At 50.0% G+C, this 25,755-nt stretch overlaps 2 protein-coding genes and 2 long non-coding RNA genes across 4 annotated transcripts in view; 3 read left to right on the forward strand and 1 right to left on the reverse strand.

The window, feature by feature from the left end:
* Positions 1-2,208: 2,208 nt before the first annotated feature.
* On the forward strand, positions 2,209-9,454 carry LOC116797491 (coiled-coil domain-containing protein 81-like). Its single transcript, XM_032709082.1, has 11 exons — positions 2,209-2,421; positions 3,643-3,704; positions 4,149-4,305; positions 4,526-4,782; positions 5,425-5,510; positions 6,108-6,202; positions 6,446-6,548; positions 7,432-7,528; positions 7,973-8,151; positions 8,897-9,015; positions 9,342-9,454. Exons 1-11 carry the CDS (start codon positions 2,310-2,312, stop codon positions 9,347-9,349), a joined length of 1,275 nt encoding a protein of 424 aa, XP_032564973.1. The 5' UTR covers positions 2,209-2,309; the 3' UTR covers positions 9,350-9,454.
* Positions 9,455-11,792: 2,338 nt separating this feature from the next.
* On the forward strand, positions 11,793-17,315 carry LOC116797489 (guanylin-like). The gene is made up of 3 exons (XM_032709080.1): positions 11,793-11,993; positions 15,317-15,506; positions 16,312-17,315. Exons 1-3 carry the CDS (start codon positions 11,919-11,921, stop codon positions 16,374-16,376), a joined length of 330 nt encoding a protein of 109 aa, XP_032564971.1. The 5' UTR covers positions 11,793-11,918; the 3' UTR covers positions 16,377-17,315.
* Positions 17,316-19,471: 2,156 nt separating this feature from the next.
* Positions 19,472-22,795, reverse strand: LOC116797546. The gene is made up of 4 exons (XR_004360680.1): positions 22,716-22,795; positions 21,422-21,523; positions 21,213-21,314; positions 19,472-19,720 (listed from the first exon to the last, which is right to left on the reverse strand). It is a non-coding gene; the product is annotated as an uncharacterized LOC116797546 (long non-coding RNA).
* An 80-nt stretch (positions 22,796-22,875) lies between these two features.
* The window catches only part of LOC116797517, a 7,964-nt gene continuing 5,084 nt past the window's right edge, over positions 22,876-25,755 (forward strand). Inside the window, exon 1 of the long non-coding RNA XR_004360671.1 lies at positions 22,876-22,965. This is a non-coding gene — a long non-coding RNA (uncharacterized LOC116797517). The remainder of the gene's footprint in view (positions 22,966-25,755) is intronic.

Below are 25,755 nucleotides of genomic sequence, written 5' to 3' on the forward strand. Positions count from 1 at the left end.
CAAGCTGAGCCTTAATGTCCCTTCCAACCCAAACCATTCCATGAATCCATAATTCTCTGCTCAGCTGTTGCCAACCAGCAACCCCAGGCCCTTTTCCACGAGTGTGGAAGAATTACTGGGGGAAAATGACTGAGACTGAAGTTCCATGTGCATCCCATGAGGGGTTGTAATCCTAAGGAAGCTTCCAGGCTGGAATGCTGTTGGCATGTAAGGGATCTCTTCCACAACAGTTCCCCAAACATCACAGCCTGGAACCTGGGTGTTGATCACACTGGGAGCTTGGTGTGCCTGTTCCAAGGGAAACAGAACAGCGTGGAATGGTGTGGAGACACCACATCCAGGCTCTGCTGGAATCACCACAGGCTTGGGAACGTGGAGCTGATAAACCACGGAGCAACTGCCACACCAGACATTCCTGCTGCAGCCAAAGCTCCTCAGAGTGAAGAATTGGCCTTGGCCCGTTGCTCCAGCCTGTCCTGATCCCTGTGGAGCCTTCCCAACATCCCAGATCAACATTCCCCCCAGCCTGGGCTCTGCTGTGATTTTTTGTAGTAGTTTAAAAAAAAAACCCACTATTTTTTCTCTTGTAAGAAAACTTTATTGCAAGGGCACAGCACAAAGACACAGAGGAGATTCTCCCCCTACTGCCAAATCCTCCAAAATCATCACAATAAATAAATAAAACCCTCCGACTTTGTCTTTTTAGTGTCAGTGAGTCAGGAATCAATTCAATTTTGGCTAGGAGGTGTCTGTGTGACTGACAAAATCCACTGACCCCGATGCAAAACTTGTTCACCTGTTTATACGCTGTTAGAAAACAAAGAAATTCATGTTCCTTGGTTCTAAATTATCTAATTCTATGTAATTAATTATAATAATTATAATTAATTATTATATATTAATTATAACGATTATAAGTACTTTCATTAATTATAATAATTATCCCCTATTGGTTATTGATTTCTTGCTGTTTTTGTTAATTAGTCCATTTTTTTTTAGTCTTTTTAGGACCTTTTTCCTCTGGTGAGGACTTTCCCCCACAAATACTGAGACTTTCCTAGTCTCTTCTTTATCTTCTTATTTCTGCCAAGTGTCCTTGTGGTCCAGAAGTTCTGCATCCCAGATTCCCAATTTCAACAATCCATCTTTTTCTCCCCAGCTTTGTTCACTGAAGCACATGAGCAAAGTTAGGTTATCAAAACTTAAGTTGCAGTAATTTTCCCAAACTCTTCCTGCAAAAGTAGCTCATGAAAACTTTGCTAAAGAGAAATTTAATCTAGAGTAATTTAAGAATAACCAACTATTCATAACTGATACATGTTGGTTATGGTTAATTAAAACAATTAAAAATTAATGAAAACCATTAAAATTAAATAATTAAGATAAACAAATTAACAATTACATAAATAATTAAATAATTAAAATTATTTAAAAGTTCTGTTGTTTCCAACACCCCCATCCCCAGGGCTCCCCCAGTCTGCTGCAACCCCCCCAAAATGCCTGCACTGACTTCCAGTGCCTGGGAGGGGGGAGGTCTGAAAAGGGGCCACCCTTGCACCCCAAAAATCATGGAGGGGCATAACAAATGTTTTGGAGGGGCTGCAGTTTTGAGGACCCTGCCCCAATAAGGGGTCACCCCACCCAGGGTGTTTTGGGAGGCCTCTTTGGGGGTTTTTTTGGCTTGAGGGGTGGGAGATTTTGGAGTCACCCCCCCGTCCCCTAAACTGCCTGTAAATAAATACTGAGTCCAACATCCTTCTTATCACTTTGGGGGCTCCGTGGTGGGATTGCTGGGCTGTCTGTACAGGGAGAAGAGTTGGACTGGAGGATCCTTGTGGATCCCTTCAGCTCAGGACATTTTATGATTCCACAATTCCAGACATTCCCTGATAGTGCCACTTAGGACCAAGGACTCCTGAAGCTTAAATTACCTCAGTTTGGGGCGAGTTTTTTCCTGACTTAATTTTTTTCACCCCACAAGTTTTTCAGACTCCTTTGTCTGGGAAGAAATTTGCCATGTCCAGGGCTTCTCAGGTGAGGGCCAGCAGTGCTGGGTGGTGACTCTTTGGAAAGGGATATTTGTGGGGGCAGCCCCTCAAAAGGACAAGTGCAGCCTCCTTCCCCTTGTAGGGTGAAGCCTGGCAGGTGCCAGGTGTGTATGTGGCCCTACAGCCACACACTGAGGTCACAGTGGGACATTCTGCCTCACTTGACAACACCCCAATGCCCACTTCCCTAGAACCAGGACTAGGAACAACTGTGGGGAGCTGCTCCCGGGATCTGGTGCCCCAGTTTGGGACCATGGTGAGATGGAGAGGAGGAGGAGAGTAGTTCGAGCACGAGGAGCTGCAGCCAAGACAGAGCCCTTTCCTGGCTCCCTCCTTGCAGTGTCCCCAGACCTCGTGTATTTCTCCAAGGATGGTGAGGCCTTGAGGTCCCCCGAGGCCCAAGAGCCATGGGATAATCCCAGCTTTTCACAGGATCACAGGATATGCTGAGCTGGAAGGGAACCCACAAGGATCATCCAGTCCAACTCCTGGCCCTGCCCAGACCCATCCCCAAGAGTCCCACCCTGTGCCCCAGAGGATCATTCAAACCCTCCTGGAGCTCTGGCAGCCTTGGGGCTGTGCCCACTGCCCTGGGGAGCCTGGGCAGTGCCAACCACCCTCTGGGGGAAGAACCTTCTCCTGAGATCCTAAAGCTCCCCTGACCCAACTCCAGGCCATTCCCTGGGTCCTGTCCCTGGTCCCCACAGAGCAGAGCTCAGTCCCTGCCCCTCCTCTGCCCCTCCCCAGGAACTGGAACTGCAGTGAGCTCTCCCCTCAGTCCCCTCTTGTCCAGCTGAACACCCCAAGTCCCCTCAGTGTCCTCACATGGCTTCAAATCAAGGCCCTTCCTCATCTTGGTTGCCCTCCTTTGGACACTCTCTAATGGCTCAATCTCTCCCTTCCATTGTGTCCCCCCAAACTGCCCCAATATTGAGGTGAGGCCTCCCCAGGGCAGAGCAGAGCGGGACAATCCCCTCCCTGATGCCCCCAGGACAGGGTTGTCCCTCCTGGCTGCCAGGGCACTGCTGACTCATGGCCAACTGGCCACCCACCAGCACCCCCAGGGCCCTTTCCTGGCACTGCTCTCCAGCATCTGGCTCCCCAGTTGCCCAAATGTGCCATTCCCGACTGTCTCCTCCTGCTATTCCCATGTGGTGTTTCCACAGTCACTCAAACAATCCCACTTGTGCCAATTTCAGGGTTTGAATTGCAGAATTCTTCACTGCAAGTTCAGAAAAGGTGACTCATTACCAGGGCTCTTCTGTGGACCTTGATTTTACTGCAAAATAAACAAAAAATATGTTTTTTAGAAAATCAGCAAATATGAGGAAAGAACAGATATGGGTTTTGGGGAATCAGAAAATATGATGAATTAGAAAGAAAATTGCATTGCTTTTGTATATCCTTCATTAGACCATTCTTGATTTCAGAGGCTACACTGATTGAGAGGCTACTCCAGTCACCAGTAATAAATGTGTTGGTGGCTTTCCCCAGGAAGAGTCCCTGTGGAGAAGGGGATGTGAGGTTGGGAAGGCGAGGGGAAATGATGATCTTCATAACCTCAACGTGGCCCTTCCTTCTCTTTTTCCAACAGTAATCACTAAAATTTGGGACTGTGTGTCTGAGTGCTGCCGCCAAGACCTGCTGCTGAAGAAGGTGGGGTTGGTTTCCTCGTCCTCCCTCAGGTCATGGGGGTTTCTTGGCTCTTCCCTGTCCTGCCTGGCCCTTGCTCATCTGGCTTAAGTGTCCCAGGCAGTTGGAGAGAGCAGACAAGCAGCACTTTAGCAGGAGAATGGTGGATTTCTTTTTTTTGGAGTCTTTTCCAGCACAGCTGGAAGGGAGGAACACCCAGTGGGAGAGTCCAGGCAGTGCTCTGACAATTCTCAGCTCTTGGCACTCCTTGGGCCTTCCCAGGATCTGCGTGTCCTGCACAGTGCAGGGAGCGAGGAACCCTCCGCGGTGCAAGGTTTTCCTGAGTGCTCCATCTCAGCAGGGCTGGAAAGGCCACACATCCCCCTCAGTGGAGTCCACACAAGCCTTTACCCCTGTCTGCTCTCTGAAAAGTGCCTGGCCTTGCTTACCACCTGCCTTTGATTCCAGAGGGTCGGGCTGATGGGCCTGGGGACCATCCACGTCATGAAAAAACCCATCTGGCAGGGAAAACTGGAAGGTTTCTTGGTTGACAGTCCCGAGTTCGACCTGGACAAGCCATTCCTGGTGGGGAACAAGCTCCCTCATGGGAACAGTCTGGTGCCTGGTAAGATGAGCCCTGGACACAGCTGGGCACCCTAAATCCAAGGGGTGCTGGTACTGCTGGGCAGCTCTCTTGGAAGTGTTCCTGGGAGTCACTGCACAGGCCCACAGAGGCACGACATTTGCTGCTGGATCCTTGTCCATGTGGTGGGAGGGTTGGTGGCTCTGGACTGATCCCGTGAGGGTCGAGCGGGTGACGTTGCCGTGGGGTGGTTTCTCCCCAGAGCTCTCCAAAGCCGACGAGCTGGTCTGTGCCGAGGTTGCCCTGCGCCTGCACGTGCCCAAGGCCACCGTGGTGATGTGCGTCAAGGCCACCATGAGGGTCTTTGAGTGGGCCTTGTCCGGCAGGCAGAACTTCGACTTCGTGTTCAAGGACATCGGTGTCCTGCTGTGCCGAGGGGGGCACGTGGCCATGAGGTTCTTCGAGGACCTGGCCCGGGAGGTGGCTCAGTCCGAGAACCTGGCAGACAGTTTGCTCCAGGTGGGTCTGCTACACCTTCCAACTCTTGGGTAGCTTCCCCTGGTCCTGCTGACTGGGCCTGCCCTGCTACCCCCAGAGGGTCCTGCCTGGAGGATGAGCTGTGCTGGGCTTGGGGACACCACGAGCATGGCCTTGGTGTCCCAAAAGGCCAAGGTGGTTGGGGAGGCTGGTGGATGTGGACACGATGCAGGGGCAGAGGAGGAGGGTGGGGGAGAGGCAGCTGGGGTTGGGATGGTAGAGGGGCTATTGGGATTGGGGATGGCAGAGAGGGAGTTGGGGATGGGGGGGGTAAAGGCAGCTGGGGTTGGGGTGACAGAAAGGCAGTTTGGTTGTGATGGTGGAGAGGGAGCTGGAATTGGGATGATGGAGAGGCAGCTGGGGTTGGGTTTGAGGACAGGTATTTGGGGTTGAGGAGACAGAGAGACAGTTGGGGTTGGGGTGAGAGAGAGGCAGCAGGGATTGGGCTTGAGGAGACACATTTGGGGCTGGGGTGGTGGAGAGGGAGCTGGGGTTGGGGAGACAAAAAGGCAGTTGGGGTTGGGGTGACAGAGGCAGCTGTGGTTGGGTTCGAGGCGAGGTTTCTGCCTGTTGAGCAGGGTAAATTCCCCGTGGATCCCTGCCATGTCTCTGTCCCTGTTGCAGTCACCAAACCTGAAGCAATCATTCATAGCCCACATGGAAAAGGACATTTCCCAGCTGCCTCCTGGAGGTGTCTTGGTGTTGCCACAGTGAGTCCCTTTTTTCCTGTTCCAGGGGTGTGCTCCCTCCTGGCTGGGCAGTGTCCCAGCCCCTCCCTGCTGAGCTGCCCTGGGTGCTGCTGCTGTTGGTCTCCTCTTGAGGTTGGGTGGGAAGAACTCTGCCCAGGGAATGCTTTTGTGCAAAGCCCAGGACCATTCTGGCTTCTTTGGGAAGTGCCTGCAGGTGGATTCCCTGGGAAGAAGGCCCGTTTTACCTTCCCACCTGTGTGGGAACTGCCCTGGAGATGCAGTTGGGGGCCATGGTGCAGAACTCCACCATCTCCTTCCCTTTCCTTGGAGTGAGACTGAGAACCAAGAGGCTGCAGAAACCCGGGATATTCTCAGGTCCCGGAGCCTGGGATGTTCCCAGTCAATGTGTGTTTGCTTCCCTTGGAAAGCACCTCTGACAAGGGGTATCCCAGACTTGCCTGAGAGGAGCCCTATGGATGGAGGCTCCAGGGAAATGTTTTGCCACTCCTCCTACTGTGTCTCATTTGGAAAACTGGATGGCTGGGAACAGCTCCTTCCCAGAGGCTGCCATGGACTCTGCTGCATCCATTCCAACTGATGTCTCCACGTTCTTTCCAGCTTTGTGCAGGTGGATGGGAAGTCAAAGCCACATCCTGTGAACGTTTCCCTGCAGAGCACTGGAACAACGAGTGCTGAGCACCAGCCAACTCCGGGTACATCCCCTCCCAGAACTGCCCTCCTCCATGCTCCAGGGAATCCCCTCTCCAGCCTAAAAGCTGTCCCAGCAGGTCACCCTTTTTCTACATGGGGCCCCAAGGCAGCAGTTGGGCAGCTCCAGGGAGTAGCACGGCCCTCAGGGAAGGGGAGTGGGTTGGGACAGGAGGGCTGGCACATCCTTCATGTCCAAAGTGTTCCAGAGATGCAGCTGAGAGGAGCTTCCTCTTTGCCTTCCCCAGGGAATGTTCCTGGCCAGCGCCTTCTTTCTCGCCCACGTGTTTCTCCGAGTCGGATACGGGATGTGGAAAAGAGAAAGGCTGATGCTGGAGGGCAGAGAGGGAGGTGAGTCCTGGAGAGTGGCTCTAGGGAATGCCAAGTGCCACGTGCTCCTGGGTGGATGTGAGGAGCTGCCACCTTTGGCCACTGTGCCTGGACTCAGCCAGAGCGGATCCCAGCATGGGCACAAGGACTTGGCTCTTCACAGAATCATAGAATAGAATCAACTGGGTTGGAAGGGACCTCAGAGATCATCAAGTCCAACCCTTGATCCAACCCTGCTGTGGTTCCCAGCCCATGGCACTGATGCCACATCCAGTCTCTTTTTAAAAATCTCCAGGGACGGAGAATCCACCACTTCCCTGGGCAGCCCATTCCAATGGCTGAGCACGCTCTCTGCAAAGAAATTCTTTCTAATCTCCAACCTAAACCTCCCCTGGCACAGCTCCAGACCGAGCCCTCTTGTCTTGCTGATGGTTGCCTGGGAGAAGAGACCAACCCCCCCTGGCTCCCCCCTCCTGTCAGGGAGTTGCAGAGAGTGAGGAGGTCTCCCCTGAGCCTCCTCTTCTCCAGGCTGAACAGCCCCAGCTCCCTCAGCCTCTCCTCACAGCCCTTGTGCTCCAGTCCCTTCCCCAGCCTCGCTGCTCTCCTCTTCACCTGCTCCAAGACCTCAATGTTCTTCCTGAGCTGAGGGCCCAGAGCTGGACACAGCACTCCAGGGGTGGCCTCACCAGCACTGAGTCCAGGGGAAGAATCACTTCCTTGGACCTGCTGGCCACACTGTTCCTGAGCCATGCCAGGATCCATTGGCCTTCTTGGCCACCTGGGCACACTCTGGCTCCTGTTCAGCTTCTTCCCATGGGGTGGGAGGAATGCACAGGGATCTTGGGTGGGCACAGCCCTGGGGGGATGTTGTTCCTCAAACAAGGTGCTCCTGTGGTGTTTGCAGTTTGCTGCCTCCCATTATTGGGAGCTCTGGGCAGAAGGGCAGAGCTGTGGAGCAGATGGAAGCACCTGGAGCTGGTGTCCTTGCTCCCAGAAGGCAGGTGAGCTGTGTCCTGGTACATGGTGTGGGTGTGGGATCCTGTCCTGTGTCCCAGTACAGAGTATGGATGAGGGATCATGTCCTGTGTCCTGGTGTGTGACACAGGTGTGGGATCATGTCCTGTCCCCCTGTGGGAAGGCTGCATCCACCCTGAGGATAGGGAGGCTTGAAGGATCCCTTTGGATGTGTTCATTCCAGAATGCCTTTGGGCTCCTCCCCTCGGCCTTGGGAATGACTCCACCGGTCTGTGCTGCCCTTGCCAGGGCTTTTTCCCTGAACTGGGTCTTTAGACTGTTGAGGTTTCCATAGGAAGCAGAAGGTCCCTGTCAAGGGTTTTGGGGGGAGAGAGGAGGAAAGCAAAGTGTCCCTTGGGTCACAGGCTGTGGGATGGGATTTGGACTATTGCCAAAATGTCTGAGCTGCCTCCCTTTTCTCCACACAACAGTTCCCACTCGTGGCAGAGCAGGGGAGGCTGGAGAAGGAAGCTGCCTCCCCCCCAGGGCAGTTTGAGAGGGTGAGGAAGAAGAGGGCGGCTGCTGTGGCAGGAGTGGCAGCTGCCTTGTCCCCACAGGGAGAGGACACCATGAAAACCCCTTCCCCTCTTGGCAGGAGGCCAAAGCCAAAGTAAGAGCTTGGAAAAGTCAGAGAGGATTGAGGAGGTGGGAGGGAAAAGTGGAGCCCTGAGCTGGATATGGCCCCTTGGATTTCCCCAGTGTATCCCAGGATAACCCATGATGTCCAGGGTCTCATGGGCCTGGAGCTTGTCCTGTGTTGAATGGGGTGCTGGGGCCAAAGGCAGTGTGGGCACAGAGGCAGGATGGGGTAGGGACAGGGACAGGGAGAGGGACAAGGGACAGAGGGACAGTGACAGGGAAATGGTCAGGGACAGGGAGAGGGATGGGGACAGGGGCAGGAGTGGGAAGGGGCAGGGACGGGGACAGGGGAAGAGACTGGGACAGGGACAGGGACAGGGGCAGTGACAGAGACAGGGACAGGACAGGGATGGGGCAGGAGCTGGGACAGCAGCAGGGACAGGGACAGGGGCAGGACAGGGACAGGGGCTGGGACAGGAACAGGGGCAGGAGAAGGAGCAGCAGCAGGGACAGGGACAAGAATGGGCAGAGACAGGGACAGGGGCAGGAGAGGGCAGGGATAGAGTCAGGGGCTGGGACAGGAGCAGGGGAAGGGACAGGGACAGGGACAGAGGCAGGGGCAGGGACAGGGACAGGAGAAGGCAGGGACAGGGTCAGGGGCTGGGACAGGATCAGGGGAAGGGGCAGGAGCAGAGACAGGTGTAGGAGTGGGCAGGGGCTGTGCTAGGCAGGGTCTCAGCCAGGGAGCAAGAGGGACTCTGTCCATGTCCTTGCAGGACACCACGAGCAAAGCAGGTCCTGGCAAACCTGGAGCCGTTCCGGGTGTCCCGGGAGCAGTGTATGAAGGCCCTGCAGATCAACAAGCTGAGGAAATGGTCCCAAGACAGTTCCTCTGGTGGGTGTTCCCAGGCACGGGAGGTATTTTCCCCCAGGAAGGATGTCCTGTCCTGCTGGATGGGTGAAAAGAGAGCAGGGAGTTCTGGGGCCGTGCCCCTGAGCCAGACTTGCCCTTCAGCCCCAGGGCTGTGGCCACAGGCACAGCCAGGCCAGGTGGGGACACAGGTGGGTTCCTCTGGGGTTTGGTCTGGCCAGGTCTTGGCACCTTGGCAGGGCAAGGCTCTCTTGTACACCTCAGAACCCTCCAGGACCACGCCTGGTGAGCAGAAGGTCTCTGCTCTCCTCTCTGCAGCTCCAGCTGAACAGTTTATGATTCCCCCTTAGCTTGGTGAAGCAGAAGGAGCTCCATGACCCCAGAGAAGAGCAGAAGTGGGACGTGGGCTCAGGGCAGCCACAGTGCACCAGGAAAAATGGAATAAAGGAATCCCTCACCTGGGTGTGTGAGTTGCTTCTGTGCACCAGGGAACAAGAGTGTTTGGTGACCCAAGTGAGACTGCTGGACACAGACTGACATGGAAGGGACCACAGCGAGTCTCTTGGTCCCACTTCCCTGCTCCATCCCAGAGTATGTGGAACAGGATTGTGTCCAAAGTGTTCTGTAATATCTCCAGGGAGGAGACTCCACAGTCCCTCTGGACAATCTATTCAGTGCTCAGCCACTGCACAGCAAAGAATTTCTTCCTCAGCTGGAACTTCCTGGGCATCAGTTCCCACCCGTCCCTCCTGTCCCATTGCTGGGCCCCACTGAGCAAAGCCTGGTCCATCCTTTGACCAACCTTTTGGGTTAGGATTAGGTTTAACACTGTGGTTAGGGGTTAGGGTGTTAGGGCTGGTGTTCAGGTTAGGGATTATTTTTGGTCATTAGGGTTAGGTTTAATGTATTACAGTCAAGATTAGGATTATTTTAGGGTTAGGTTTAGTAGTTGGTGTTAGCATTAGGTTCAGAGATTGGTATTAGGTTTAGGTTTAGTGGCAGTATTAGAGTTGTGGTGGGTTAACCCAACTAGGGTTGGGTTTAGCATTAGGGTCAGAGTTAGGATTATATTTTTCATTAGGGTTAAGGGTCAGGTTTAGTTCTCAGGGTCAGAGTTAGGAACTAGGTTTAGGGTTAGAAATTAGGTTTAGGGTTAGTGGTGGGGTTAGTGTTAGGTTTGGGGTTAGGGTTAGGGTTGGGTTTGGAGTGAGGTTCAGGGTTATGGTTAGGGTTAAATTTGGGGTAAGTCTTCGAGTTTGTTTGGTGTGAGGTTCAGATTTAGGATGTCTCTTGTGACACCTCTGTAAACTTTCTCCTCTCTATTTCCCTTCTCTCCAATCTCTGGGATGCTCCCAGTCACTGTGTGTTTGTTTCCCCCAGAAAGCACCTCTTGTCTCTTTGCCTTCTCTGCAAGGCTGGACTTGATCTGAAGGCTGTGCTTGATAATCCTGGAGATCTTTTCCATCCTCAACAAGTCTCTGCTCCCCTCAGTTCCTGTTTAATCTGTTCTTTAGTCTCCGCAAACCTGTACTGGGTCTTAAAAAGGGTCAGGATAAAGCAGGTTGTGGAGAAGGAAATGGTTGTAGAGACTCCCCCTGGAATTTCTTTCAGAGGAACTTTTCTGTGCCCTCTGCAGTTCCATCCCTGGCCCACACTGATGAAATTCAGGGCAGAGGCTGAGTTGTTGAGGATTTGTCAGTGATGGCTCCTGGCCATGGCAGCACAGAAAGCAGAGAAATCAGAACAGAAGAGGAAATCTGCTCCTATTGTTAAAAAAGGTCCTTCCAGGAGTCCAAATTTTATGGCTGAGGCATGAACTGGGCTGGTGGAGAGAAGCAAGGCCAGCCAGTCCCCAGGCAACACTGTCAGCCCTAGGGTTACTTCAGCACAGTTTTTGGGTTATACCGAACCAGAGATTTCCCATTCCCTCCTCCAAGGCCATGCCTGGGATCTCCAGGCTGCTTTAGTTCCTGGGATTTGGTTCCAAGCAGAATGGTGGTTTCACTGTAAGTTCACCAACAAAGTTACATCAACAACTGGAGCCTTTGTGGCACCAAACACTGCTGAGATCTGAGGAAGTTCTCAGTGGGTGACTGTTGCCCTCTCCTGCTCTGCCGGGACCAGGAAGGTTGGTTTCCTGCTGTCCCTGTTAATCCAAAACCACAAAATGCCAGAAATCATTTACAGATCAAAGGGTCTGAGCTTGATGTCAGACCTGAGCTGAGTGAGGTAAGTTGTTGCCTCTCTGTCCATGTGACATTGTCACATGTTTGTGGATAAGAATGAAACTCATGGAGAAGTGGATTTGATTCCTGGCAGCTTTTTCCTTATTCGTGCCTTTTAGCACTTGGATTTTAATAAGGTGCTGCAAGAAGCAGCACTAAAGGGTGGTCAGGCCCTGGCACAGCTGCCCAGGGCACTGGGGGGGTGTCACCATCCCTGGAAGTGTTCAAAACACCTGTGGAGGTGGCACTTGTGTGCATTATTTGAGTGATGAAAAGACCCATTTTATCAGGTGCTGGGTTGATGGACTTTGTGATCTCAGAGGTCTTTCCCAACGTTAATTCCATGATTCCATATTTGCACCTTCTTAGCACCTGGAACCTGAAGAAGAGGGTAATGACTGGGTCAATTTTTTTGTCTCTCCTTCAAAACCTTTTTGTCCCTCATAAATCCCAGGATCTGCTTGGGTGTGACTGAGTTGGTCTGCCAAGGAGCAGATAACTGAGAGTCCTCTGGGGCTTTATGATATGTCCATAAAAAGCTTGGATTAATGAATTACCAAGCCAATACTTGGTGAAGTCTTTATAAACTCTGAGTGCTGGGCAGAGAGAAGGTCTGAGAGACAGAAAAAAAGGCAGAGAAAGACCAAATCTAGAGAAAATAAATTATATCAAGGTTAGCAGAGGCTCAGCTTTGCAGGTACCATGAGAGGCCTCCTTCCCTCTGCCATCCTGGCAGTCATTGTGCTGCTGCACAGCTCCTGGGCAGTCTATGTGCAGGTGAGTTTTCTCTCTGTAATTTTTTGGTATTAAGGTGTTCAACAAGGTGCTGATATTATTCAAACTTGTGGCTGCAACAGGAATCTTGAGCTCAAGTAAAGAGACCTGGACTTTTGGTATTCTCTGCCTTGGTATCCAACTGCCTTTCCCTGTGCTCCAGGTTTGCTTTCTGTAAAATTCTCTGAGTGTCTCTAAAATGCTGTTTATTTGCCTTCTACTGGCATATCCCTGCTCAGAAATCTCTCAGGGACTGAGGTGTTTTGTGTCCAGGGTTTTCCTTGGCACATAATCCCAAGGTGCAAGAACTGGGGATGCCTCTAATTTTAATCCAAAGACACAAAATTTCAGGGAATTGATGCAAACCTCTAACTTTGGAGAATGATGTAAACGAGGTGTGACACAAGAGAAATTGTCTTGTCTCACCTGGGTCTGGGCAGGAGGATCTTGATGAAAATGATCTGTGTGTTTATGGGATGGACCTACGAGTTTCACCTGTAAGAAAAGGTGAAAAAAGTGCTTTCCTCCATCCAGTGGAATATCAAGAGGCAGAGAAGTAATTAGATGAGGCTCTATTAAATTCTCCAGAGTACACAGCACCTGATATTCCATGTACACTGACTGACAGTCCATGGACATAGACTGATATTCCATGTAAACACACTGACATTCCATGTGCACAGACTGATATTCCATGTGACATGGAAGCAGTTAGGAAGGTCCTGCAGTGCTCTGGTCTGTCCTTGGGAGAGCTTTGGATCATCCTGAGAAATGGTTTGGGAGATTTCAGTTTGCCTTGCCAACAACTTCCTCAGAGTTCCAAGAGAATTAATGTTCCTTAAACAATTATTGACTCTGTGTGTGCAGCAGCTTTCCAGGGATAAGGTGTCTCTGTGCCTTGGACTATCCTCTCTTTGTCCTTTGGATGACAGAGATATCCAAAGGTTTCAGTTATTCCTTTCCTCCAAATCATTCTCCAACAAATTAGTCTTTTGGGAAGCAGATATCTTCCTACTTCGTGGAAAAAACCCCCTTAGTTTTCCACTTGGAGGCATTAAAAACAAACCCTAAATGAGAAGAGCTGTTTCTGGGTTAGGTAAAAGTGCAGGAAGTGGATTTTGAGCTAACCATTAAATCCATGTTTTCCCCAGTACACCAGCACTGTGCTCTGGGTGTGCTGCCCTCCTTTCACCACTCGAGTTCCCTGAGGTCTCACTTGTTCCTCACTGCTCAGAGTTGGTTTCCACCCTTCTTCCCTGAAGTTCTTCCTCCAAAACCTCCCTTCCCTCTCCTTTAATAGTCCAGAAATAGTTCATTTAAAGGAATGTTTTGCAAAGAGCTTCGTTTGATGTCCCAGCTTGGTTTTGAAGTCTGAGTGTCACTGTCCTGGTGCTTCCCACCACAAATCTGGAGGGAACAGGATGGAAATTGGAGGAATATGAGTTACCTCCCCTTGGAGGGGTTCACCTGCTCAGATTTAGCTCTGTAATACACTGTTCTTATCTGAGCTGGTGTGGGGGTTTTTTTTCTATTTTTGTTGTTTCTTTGTTCTCTTTTGTACCCATGACCTGCACGTCTAAGAGTTTGTTCCTAATTCCTGGGTTCTCTGAAATTGTCCCTGTTGAAATCCACCTTTTTTTAGTTCTCTGTTTTATGTTTCTGATGTCTGTGAGCAACAGGTGAATTTGGAACTCCTTTTATACAGGAAAATTTGATTTATCACAGGCAACCAGAGCTGGTTTAGGTTGGAGATGAGATCCTCATGTCCAATCATTAACCCAGCCAGGTGGCCAGAGCCACCACTAATCCATGTCCCCAAATGCCACATCCACTTGTTTTTTGATCACTTCCAGAGGTGGTGACTCCACCACTGCCCTGGAACCAGTGCCTGACCATCCTTTAGAGAATCCTAAAATCACTAAGGTTGAAAAAGCCCTCTAAGATCATCGAGTCCAACTGATAAATTGACCAGAGTAAAAAAACAAACCGACTGCAAGAGCAAAGAGTTTGACTTTGTTGAGAAATTTAATATCCAAAATTTACATGGTTGGGGTTTTTTTAAAATCTTTAACACCGAAATTCTCTGATTCTGTAAAAAAACTCACATGAAATCTATCAGAGCCAACTACTCCCCACTTACCACCACTTTTCACCACTTTTCACCACTCAGCTCATGAGATTATAAAACAAAAGACAAAATTTAGTCTTGTGCTCTATCAGAATCACTTTTTTTTTTTCTGTGAATGAGTTGTTTTATCCCAGAATGGTTTGGGTTCAAAGGGGCATTAAAACTCACCTTGTTCCGCTCCCTGCCATGGGCAGTGACACCTTCTATCTCCCCTTTGGGATATGTTGACCATTAAAGCAGGTTAAAAGAGAAGACAAAGATCCCAAACTCTCCTAATCTGCAGACAGGCACAAATTTTGTGGACTTGGTTTAGCAGCTGCAACACATGGCAGCTTAAATTTATGACATCAAAAGGGGGAATTCACTGGGAACTGAGGGAATGACCACTAACAGTGATTTAAAGTAATGGAGTAATATTTCCCAGAATCCTGACCTGGCCTCCTGAAGATTTTGCAGTGAGATTTTGCAGTGAGCTTTGAGAAGTGTCATATTTTATGCTTCCAATAAGTTGAGTTCCATGAACTGTGTACAAGACAAATTTTAAATTGGCACAGGGTGGGATTGTTGGGGTGTCCTGTGCTGGGCCAGGAGTTGGGCTTGGTGGTCCTTGAAGGTCCCTTCCAACTCAGAAGCTTCTGTGATTCTAAACTGATGGAAAGTTGCCACTTCCCCGAGACCCTGGCACAGGTTGTCCAGAGAAGCTGTGGCTGCCCCATCCCTGGAAGTGTCCAAGGCCAGGTTGGACAGGGCTTGGAGCAACCTGGTTTATTAGAAGGTGTCCCTGCCCATGGTGGGGGGTGAAAGGAGATGGGCTTTAAGGTCCCTTTCGACCCAAACCATTTCATGTTTCTATGATATCTCCCAGTCATCTGTCTTCCAAGCTGAGGATTCTCAGCCTGGCTCTTCTGACCCCAAGTGTTTTGGGGGTGAGCAAGGCCCCAGTTGTGCCTCTGTCCACTGTGACACCCAACAAAGGCCTGACCAGCAGTTGGGTCTCACAGCTGCTCTGCAATATCTGTGTCTTCAAGATCTCAGGATTTTGCCTTGAGTCAGCACAGCTTTTATCCAGTCTTCCTTTCAGCACTGCCTTTTCCCTCTATTACATTTTTTGGGAGAGCTGGAGGTTGAAATGGAAAGGATTTACCTGAGGACTGACTCTCCTTGTGTCTTTTTTTCCCTTCTGGTTCTTTCTACACAGGATGGAGACTTGAAATTCCCCCTGGAGTCTGTGAAGAAGCTGAAGGAGCTTATGGATGAAAATAGGCCCATCAGCCCTCGCATGGTGGTGCCCGTGGCCAGTCACACTCTGTGCCTTGAGAAATCTCTCCCTGAGGAATTCCAGCCTGTGTGCAAGAGGGAAGATGCCCCCAAGATTTTCCAGAGGCTGAGTATGTCTCTCATATTGCAGAGTTGCCATTCTAATACTGCTTTTCCACCTTAGACATTAAAGTGGCCAGAGGCAAAGCCGTGGAAGGACTGTCCTGTTGCTCCTGAAGGAGCTGAGAGGGTTTGTTCTGCCTTTATGATACTTTTTCTCCCACAAGGGTTGGGCTGCACGAGGTGTGAGGCCCCTGAAGAAGATTCCTGCTGTGCTGTGCCTTGTGCACACCATGAAAAAGCTCATCCAAGTAGAATCATGGAATCACTGAATAGTCTGAATTGGAAGGGACATAAACCCCACCCAGTTCCACCCCCTGCCATGGGCAGGGACACCTTCCACCAGACCATATCTCTCAAAGCCCTGTCCAACCTGGCCTTGGACACTTCCAGGATGGGGAGGCCACAGCTTCTCTAGGCAACCTGTGCCAGGGCCTCCCCACCCTCACAGGGAACAATATTCTTCCCTAATATTTAAATTAAATCGACCCTTTTTCAACTTAAAGCCATTCCTGCTGCCCAAAGCTCCCCTGCCATGCTTTGCTGCTGCACTGGTTGCTTTTTCATGTTATTATATCCCATTTATATCCTGTCCAATGCAATGGACACTTCAGAAAGAAATGTTACCATGTGCTGCCTCAACATGTTTGTCTTGCTTCCCGGTGAATTTGTGTTTGATTTCATTCCTTAAGCCAGATTTTAGTAAGAGCAGCAGTACTTTCAAGGAATATTAAAGCAATAGAGCAGTGATGGGGAGGGCTCTCCAAGTCCTTTGCTCCCTTGGCCACTGATTCACCCCCCCTCTCCCTGTGCCAGGCCTGGCTGCTGAGGATGACCTGTGTGAGATCTGTGCCAATGCCGCCTGTGCCGGGTGCTTCTGAGTGAAGAACCATCGCGAAGAAGAGGTGTCCAGCTGGCAAGTCTGTGCATCCTTTCACCAATCAATATCTCTCCTACCACAGCCAAAGTGGAGCTGCTGGCTCCTGCAGACCTGTGGTGGTGGCATCAGGTACCACCAGCTGGGCAGTTCTGCCAACAAGGACACTGAGACCTCACCCGAGAGCCTCCAGTGCTGCTGGAGTGGGGTCACACCTGAATGAAAATGTCCTGGGTTTCATTTCCCACCATTTTGCCGGGATTTGAACGCTCCCAGTTGACAATCAGCAGCCTCCTGCAGCCTTTTTAGTAGCTAATATTTAATATCTAATATTTAATGTCTAATAAGTAATATCTGATCACTAATATCTGCCTGTGATTTGGCCTCCCCTGCACACGGCACTGGGTTATCCCCTTTCCCAGCGCTTTCCCAGTGTCTTGGATCACTCTCCCTGTCTGCAGGTGACACCTCTCTGTTTGCAACAGAACTGCAGCGAATAACTTGGGATAAATTCCTGCTGTTTAGCAACCTTTTCACAGCCAGAAATCGGTCTGTTACTTGTACTAATTGCTGTGTATTTAGGGATGCAGAGGAGCACAGGGACACTTCCCACGTGGTTGGATATCCATGTTCTTTCAGCTCCCTTTAGGAGAAAGGAATTCCAACCCACAGTGCTGGAATCACTTAGAAAGGAAAGCACTGCCTCATGGTTGTACTTATTGGTGGCAAGACAGTGAAGGAAGGATCTGCCCATGTTTATAACCTGTATATGAAATAAAACCAGTAATAATTTGGACTTTTTTTTTTTTTTGCTTTATGTTTTTGCTGGGGTTTGGGGTGAGTTTTGTGTTGGGGCAGTCTTGCTTTCTCCCTGTATAAGGTGTGTCATGTCCGGGTATTCACTGCAATAAAACATATCTTATTAATGTGTCCTGAACTTAAACTGATTTGTGGTCACAGAATCCCAGCATCATTGAGGCTGGAAAAGCCCTCCAAGGTCATGGAGTCCAACCTGTGCCTGATCCCCACCTGGGCACTGAGTGCCACGTCCAGTCATTCCTTGGACACCTCCAGGGATGGGGACTCCACCACCTCCCTGGGCAGCCCCTGCCAAGGCCTGACCACCCTTTCCATGGAGAAATTCCTGCTGATGTCCAACCTGATCCTCCCCTGGCACAGCTGGAGGACATTTCCTCTCCTCCTGTCCCTTGTTCCCTGGGAGCAGAGCCCGAACCCCTGGCTCCCCCCTCCTGTCAGGGGGTTGCAGAGAGCAAGAAGGTCCCCCCTGAGCCTCCTTTTCTCCAGGATGAGTCCCCCCAGCTCCCTCAAACATTCCTGGTTCTTCAGCCCCTTCCCAGCTCCGTTCCCCTCTCTGCACTCACCAGAGGGATGGATGGGCCACAGCTGGTGACCCCACAGCCCCCGAACACCTCCAGGGATGGAACCCTGCCAGTGTCCTTGGCAGTTGTGCCAGTGCCTGACCGCCCTTTCCATGAAGGAATCTTTTTATCCAACCTGGGATTCCACGAAGGAAATTTGCTCATCCAACCCGAGGCTCCCCTGGTACAGCCTGAGGCCGTTCCCTCTCCTCCTGTCCCTTGTTCCCTGGCAGCAGAGCCCGACCCCCCCCAGCTCCCCCCTCCTGTCAGGGGGTTGCAGAGCCAGAAGGTCCCCCCTGAGCCTCCTTTTCTCCAGGCTGGGCCCCCCCAGCTCCCTCATACTAATATAAGATTATATCTGGGATTTTAAATAATTCCCTTTTACTTTTAACTGTTGAATTATTGCCTCCATTTTTTCTATATGGGGCCCTCAACTCAACAACCAAGTTCCAACAAGACTCTCAGTGCTCCAAAGCTACACATTGAGCCCAGGGAGTGGGTGTCTAAATCCAGAAATGCTGTTTAAAAAGCAGCTTTAGGTGTACAAATTCCCATTTCCTTGGACAGAAAAGCTGTGACTGTGGAGAAGGGGATTCCTTACATCCAGGACAAAACCCATCCAACAGCAAATTCCAAAGGGACAGTCTCAAAATAAGGCTCTTCCTGATGCCTTGAAACTGGGAGCTTGGAGCAACCTGGGCTAGTGGAAGGTTTCCCTGCTCATGGCAGTGGGGTGGAACTGGATGATCTTCAAGGTCCCTTCAACCCAAACCATCCTGGGATTCTCTAATACGATTCCATAATTTCCTATTAATATTTAAGCCCTAATGAGAGCACAGACGTCACCCTGGTGTCGTTATCTCTGTACTCAGGTGAGATTTGCAGACAATCAGCTCTTATCTCTGGGCTCTTGTTAGAAAATTCTGTATCCCATTTCTTGTTGCTGTACAGAAGGACTGTGTAAAACAGGTGATGAGAGGCCAAAAGGGCAGAGTAAGGCAGGAAATAACATGGGAGTGCTGTGAGCAGATCCTGCAGAGGATCCATGAGATATTTCCACGCTCAGTCTGATGGTTCAGGAGCTGATTCTTTTCACACTCACACTATATCTTGACCCTGACTAGACTAGGTGGATTTATTTGTGAGATTTGTTTGTGTCAGTTTTTTGTCTCTTCTACAGCATTTTTTGTTGAAGGGGTTTGTGGCCTGGATGCTGTAGGATGTGGTGAATATCTGTCCTTGTACAAGGCAAGAAGTTCTGAGGGCTAATTCACATTATTTCTCTCTGGCTCAAACTGTTATCTGTCAGAACAGCTCTAAGAGGCATAGAGTGTATTTATTTTTTGTCTAAATATTCATCTAAATCTCAATTAAAGAATTTTTTAAGCTTTTTCCATGATATCTTTACCCAGAGAACTATCTGTGGGCACGAAACAGATGTGGCTGTGGCTGCAAAGCAACTTCCTGGGTCACTGGGGCCCTTCCCACAGTGCTGAACTCTAAATTCAGAGGGTTTCCTTGTCTGCCAGTGCTACCTGGAAAGTGCTAGCAGAGTTTATTCAGTGTTGGGATGAAAGTGAACCAGGAGGGCACAGGATTTTGCTGGAAATCACATTTTATTGAGCACACCACTGAATCAGCAACCAGTAAATAAGAGCAGGGTGTTCAAGGAGCACCTCTCAGGAGAGAGACAGTTCAGAGCAGCAGCAGAAAGGCCTGGTCTCCTGCAGGCTGGGCTTTTTGAGAAGAGCAACACAACAGGAGCATTGGTGCAATCACATTTGAACCATTGCAGCCAATCCCAGGAATTCCTTGTCCTTTATTCCCGGGCACACACATCAGCTGCCTTCAATATTCATTCCCATGGCTCAGTGAGGGTCACTGAGATGCCACCACATCCAGGAGTGTTCTGGAGGGCACAGGACACCAGCAGCATCCACACTTCCCTGAGCAGCTTCATCAGAGCCACCTGAAGCCCAATCAAAGGGAATATTGGGCAGTTTTTCTGCTTCAGAATTTTCCCATCCCAGTAAATCTTTCTGTATCTCCGAGTTCAGCTGCCCCTGGATGGGAGGGACATTGGCACATCCTTGGGAGTGAGGTCTGTCCCTGGGAGAGGGGTGAGGGAAGATGCCACTGGGACAAACTTCATATACACTCAATTTTTGGAGATTGCCCCAATAAAAGGAAGTTTTCTCAGAGGCTGCCATGGCCTTGGTTCTGAGTGTTCACCCAACCACCAGATGGGCAAGTCTGTAATCAGGTTTTAACCAAACAACAGGATTTTATGTACTGACCTGAGAGAGTTTCAGGTTGATTTTGGAGTTTAGGACTTACCCAAATCTGTTATTGTCCACATTTGTGCTCCTTGTTAAAGCACTGACATTTTTTTTTTCCCTACCTCTTTTTTTCTTTCTTTTTTTTTACTTCTCCTAAGGGAAAATATCCAGACAGAATTTGAGACAAGCAGAAAAAGAAGTTATTTTACCACCAAAACCATTTCCATCCTTTCAAACTCTCAACAATTTAAGGCTGAAAGCCATTTCTTCTCAGAATCACAGAGTGGTTCATGTTATAAGGGACAACTGGGGGTCCAGTCCCAGCTCCCTGCCCGAGCAGGTCCCCTGGAGCTGCTTTTCCAGGACTGTTTCCAGGTGATTTTTGGGTATCTCCAAGGATTGAGACTCCACAACCTCTCTGAGCAGCCCATTTCAGTGCTCAGTCCCTCTTCTTTTTGTCTTTTTGTTCAATATCAGTGAATTTCTGACTTGGAAACAGAAGAACAGTTTTAATTATTTAAAAAAAGAGCTTTTTTTTTTAGGAAATTTCAGTGCTAAATGCTTTTCCTGGTAAAAAAGCAGAGTGAATGCAGGCAAAGCTGATGGGGTTGGTCTCATCCCACCCCTTGCAAATTCAAGGATCCCCAAGGATTGCTCAGCAAACACTGAGCACACAAAGGTGGGATTGTCCTTGGGGTAATATTTTAACTACAAGAGTCAGAGAATGTACCAACAATGACGTGACTTGGTTTATGAGCAATAAAAAGTCTATAAAAGCCATGGTACAGCCAAAGACTGTTTGCATTAAATATTTTACCATGGCCTGATAAAAAAATCACAGGGTTTAGATAAACATGCTCTTAGATCTTTCCAGGAGCTTATCTTGGTTTTTTTTTTCTCAGTAATCTGAAAGACAAATCCAGTGTTCTCCTCTGCCCAGGATATTTGCACTGTCAGACACTGGAATCAGAAGGTCTTTTTTTGGTGTTTTCAGCCCATTCATGGTGAGATACTTTTTGATCACATCAATATGTTTTCTGTTTCTTGTACCAGTGAATAAGGGGATACACTGAATCTCAATATTCCTCTCAGCATTCCTCTGTTGTAGATAGTAAATACACCCCAGCTGGATGTCTCCCCACACCTGAGTGTCCCCATTTATTTGGGATTCAGTTGATTTACCTCAGGCAACTGATTTTCCTTGATGTCCAACCCCTCTCCTGGTGATACCAGGGGGGGAAAAGATGGAGAATCCAGTGCAGGGTGATCAAAGTGGTGATGGGCCTGTGGCAGAGGGGAGAGAGGTGAACTTCTTTAATCTGCTAAAGAGAAGAAAAGGGTGAGGGGGACAACTGTACAGAACAGTTAATTATGGAAGGACAGCTACTCACAGACACCTTCAAGAAGCACAGGAACATCCAGTGATACTTCTGTGCTGCTTCCAAGGGCCTGTATCTCAGTTTGCTCATGAGCTACGTTGGCATTTCATAGCTCTGGAAGACTTTTTTGGGTGTTTTTTGAAGCTTGTTCCAAGTGTGAGGCAGATTTGGGGATGAGAAGGAAATATTTGTGATTATCCTGAACCAGCTGTCTGAACATTTCACTGAACTGCCTTTGTATCATTAACCTCTTTGTGCTGCAAAGCTGTTCCCTGTCTTTGATCACCTTTGTTGACTCAAACTTTAGAGGCCTCTGGCAGAGACCTTGTGGTGGTTCTGGATGGAGTCGGAAGGGACAGATGTGGTTGAGTGAGAACACAAAGCCACAGCAGAGGAGCCCTGACTCACAGAAATAACAAAGGGTGCCAATTCCAGCAATAAAACTGTTTGAACAGGTTGTTTTTGGGAAGAGTGGGAGGTCTGAACCCCGACAAGTCAATGGCAGAGAAAACTCAGCACTGGAGTGATGAGTTCATTCCCAGAGCAGCACATGGGAGGATTCTTTTCCCCTTACATTCCAGGAGGAACACATTGCACCAAAGAACTGTCCCACAGTTGACTGTGGGCATCTATAGCAGGTTGGAGAGGTGACCAAAACTGGTTTGTAATTGCCACTCAAAAAGAGTCTCAGAGGGAGCTGCTCCAAGGGCTGGAGCTCCTCTGCTCTGGATCAGGCTGGGAGAGCTGGGGGGATTCACCTGGAGAAGGGAAACTCCAGGGAGAGCTGAGAGCCCCTTCCAGTGCCTAAAGGGGCTCCAGGAGAGCTGGAGAGGGACTGGGAACAAGGGATGGGGGAACAGGACACAGGGAATATCTTCCCACTTCCAGAGGGCAGGGTTAGATGGGATATTGGGAAGGAAATGTTGGCTGTGAGGGTGGGCAGGCCCTGGTACAGGTTGCCCAGGGAAGCTGTGGCTGCCCCTGGATCCCTGGAAGTGTCCAAGGCCAGGCTGGATGGGGCTTGGAGCAAGCTGGGCTAGTAGAAGGTGTCCCTGCCCATGGCAGAGGGTGGGAATGAGATGGGCTTTAGGTCCCTCACAACCCAAACCATTCTGGGATTCTATGAACATCAATCACCTTCCTCCTCCATGGGGCCCCACACCGAGCTCTGTTACACTAATTTCTTACAAAATCATATTTGGCAGAGTCAAGATATAAGAGAGGTGATGCTTTTTCCTCAAAAATTCACCAATAATTCTGAGTTGGCCTTTTTAAGGAAGTACCTGAACAGAAAAGTAGGAACCACCTGGGGAAGTTTGGGAGAAGATGCTGGGAGCTACAGACTGTCACTGTGGACAAGGGAGTCTCTCTTTCATTAAGGCCTTGTATCTATCTGCAGCAGGAGCTACTGGGAGTTTCATCACAATATTATCTGGAAGTCAAGGTCATAATTATAAACTCCTCCAGCAAACGTCACAGTGGATCCGGTCTCACGTGGCTCTTGCAGTTACAGATTCACAGGCAAGTCTCAATAAAGGATAAAATTCCTCAACAAGGTAAGGCAATGTCTAAAATGCTCCTTGAGCAAAAGCAGCTCTGTTATGACTAAAAATAGAAAAAGGGATGGGCTGTTTTGGGTTGGGAGAGATCTCAAAGCTCGTCTTGTCACCGTGGGCAGGGGCACCTTTCACTAGCCCAGGTTGCTCCAAGTCCAGTCCTACCTGACCTTGGACACTTTGAGGGGCAGTCACAGCTTCTCTGGGCAACAAGGCAATTCTCAGATGCCTTCTCAGTGGAAGGCTGGGAAACTCTCACTGTCCTGCCAGAGCAAGGATACCATTCCCTGGCTCCTCCCAGGACACCCTAGGGCAGTGTCGGGGCCCCAGGGCTGCCAGAGCTCAAGGAGTGTTTGGACAACACTTTCAGGGAGAGGGTGGAATTGTTGGGGTCTCTGTGCAGGGCCAGGATTCTGCACCTCTCTTTGAGGGGCAACACCAGAAACAGCCAAACCAGTTCAACCAGTCAGGGACTGGTGGATCTCTGAGAGGGACTGGTGGTTGTTGTGGGTACAGGATGTCAGGGGACAGCTGGGTTTGAGGAAAGACCAGACAAATGAGTGCAAACAGAACAGGAGCCCTTCCTCCAGGGGTTTATGGCAGGAATACTGTTTGTTCTGTGTAAAACAAAGGCAGCTGTAGATCCTGATTCCTGAGTCTGCAGCACTGTGAGGTCAAACCAACACAGGGCCTTGTGCAAACCACTTCTTTGTGGTGCAGATTTCTGGGGGTATGGGGGTGTCCAGTCAGGTGGTGTCCAGTTATTGGAGCCTTTCTAGAGCCTTCTCTCCGACCCATCTTTCATCTCCTTCATAAAAACAAGAAATCCATTCTGGTGACACTCTGGCAGTGAGGGCTGAGGAATATTAACATTTATTGCCTGATAAAGCTCTGCACAGAACTCTGACCCCACCTCTCAAACATGGCCAGGTTGTTCCACAAGGTGATCCAGAAGCTCTGCCAGCTGCCTGTGCTGTGGCACATGGTCAGCACCCCGTGGAGACCATCCCTTCCTATAGGGGTGGTCTGGGAGTACCAGTCTGGAAGGGATGTCCCACACCTGGATCACAGGTGTCTCTCCAGGACGTGAGTCAGAGGAGTACCAGAAAAGCACCGGCAAGAAAATGAGCCTTGGGAGTCAGAAAGTCCATGGGCTGAGTAACAGGATCACCTGAGGCAGAGAAGGGGAAGGGATTTGTACAGAGAGGTTAAAGATAAGCATGTGGGACACAGAGGATGAGGCAGGGAATGGTTTGGGTTCCATCTTGTTCCACCCCCTGCCGTGGGCTCAGACCCACTGGTCTGGCTCCAGAGATAACCTTTGAAATGCTCATCTCTGGGGCTGGGTCTTGGTCACCAAGACTTTAGGACTGGGTTTATTGTATCAGGAATTAGAGGGAGAACTAGAGGATGTAAATGTGCCCAGGTGGGCCAGAAGGCCCATGGATCCTGGCCTGGATCAGGAACAGTGTGACCAACAGGTCCAAGGAGGTGATTCTTCCCCTGGACTCAGCACTGGTGAGGCCACCCCTGGAGTGCTGTGTCCAGTTCTGGGCCCCTCAGCTCAGGAAGGACATGGAGGGGCTGGAGCAGGTGCAGAGGAGAGCAACGAGGCTGGGGAAGGGACTGGAGCACAAGTGCTGTGAGGAGAGGCTGAGGGAGCTGGGACTGTTCAGCCTGGAGAAGAGGAGGCTCAGGGGAGACCTCCTCACTCTCTGCAACTCCCTGACAGGAGGGGGGAGCCGGGGGGGGTTGGTCTCTTTTCCCAGGCAACCATCAGCAAGACAAGAGGGCTCGGGCTTCAGCTGTGCCAGGGGAGGTTTAGTTTGGAGATTAGAAAGAATTTCTTTGCAGAGAGGGTGCTCAGCCATTGGAATGGGCTGCCCAGGGAAGTGGTGGATTCTCCATCCCTGGAGATTTTTAAAAAGAGACTGGATGTGGTATCAGTGCCATGGGCTGGGAACCACAGCGGGGTTGGATCAAGAGTTGGACTTGATGATCTCGGAGGTCCCTTCCAGCCCAGCTGATTCTGTGATTCTGTGATTCTATGATCTATGATCTATGAAATGACCCCAGGACCCACCTGCCCAGAGCTACAGGATATGTGTCCACGTGAAACCAGAGGAGGTCACAGGGCTTTTGATCCACAGATCTATTGATCCAGATTCATGGTGAGCTTCAGATCTATCGATCCAATCAGATTTATAGCGAGACACGAATCTATCGATCCAAACAACTTACAGATCTGCCAATTCACATTTTGTGAGTTAAAGATCTATTGATCCAGATTTATGGTGATCTACAGATCTATCTCTTGGTGGATCTGTGGGGTCTATTGATCCACACAGATTTATGTAGAACTACAGATTTACATTTTCCTTCCAAACCAGAAGTGATTCTTTCTGAGTCATTCCTGGGAGTTGCTTTTCTGACTTGTTCTTAAGGTCGTGCAAACCAGGGAAATTCCACAACTTCCTCAGAAATGTCTGAAGCTTCACTGTGTCTGTTATTTAAACCTTTTCTCTTTGAATCGACCCTTTGTTGTAGTTCACAGAATCCCAGAACCATGGAATGGTTTATGTTGGAAGGATCTTAAAGCCCATCCAGTCCCACCCCCTGCCATGGGCAGGGACACCTTCCACTAGCCCAGGTTGCTCCAAACCCCGTCCAGCCTGGCCTTGGACACTTCCAGGGATTCAGGAGTAGCCACAGCTTCTCTGGGCAACCTGTACCAGGGCCTCACGACCCTCATAGGGAAGGATTCCTTCCCAGTATCCCATCTAACCCTGC

This window comes from Chiroxiphia lanceolata, chromosome 22 (assembly GCF_009829145.1).
Source record: "Chiroxiphia lanceolata isolate bChiLan1 chromosome 22, bChiLan1.pri, whole genome shotgun sequence".
Lineage (NCBI taxonomy): Eukaryota > Metazoa > Chordata > Aves > Passeriformes > Pipridae > Chiroxiphia > Chiroxiphia lanceolata.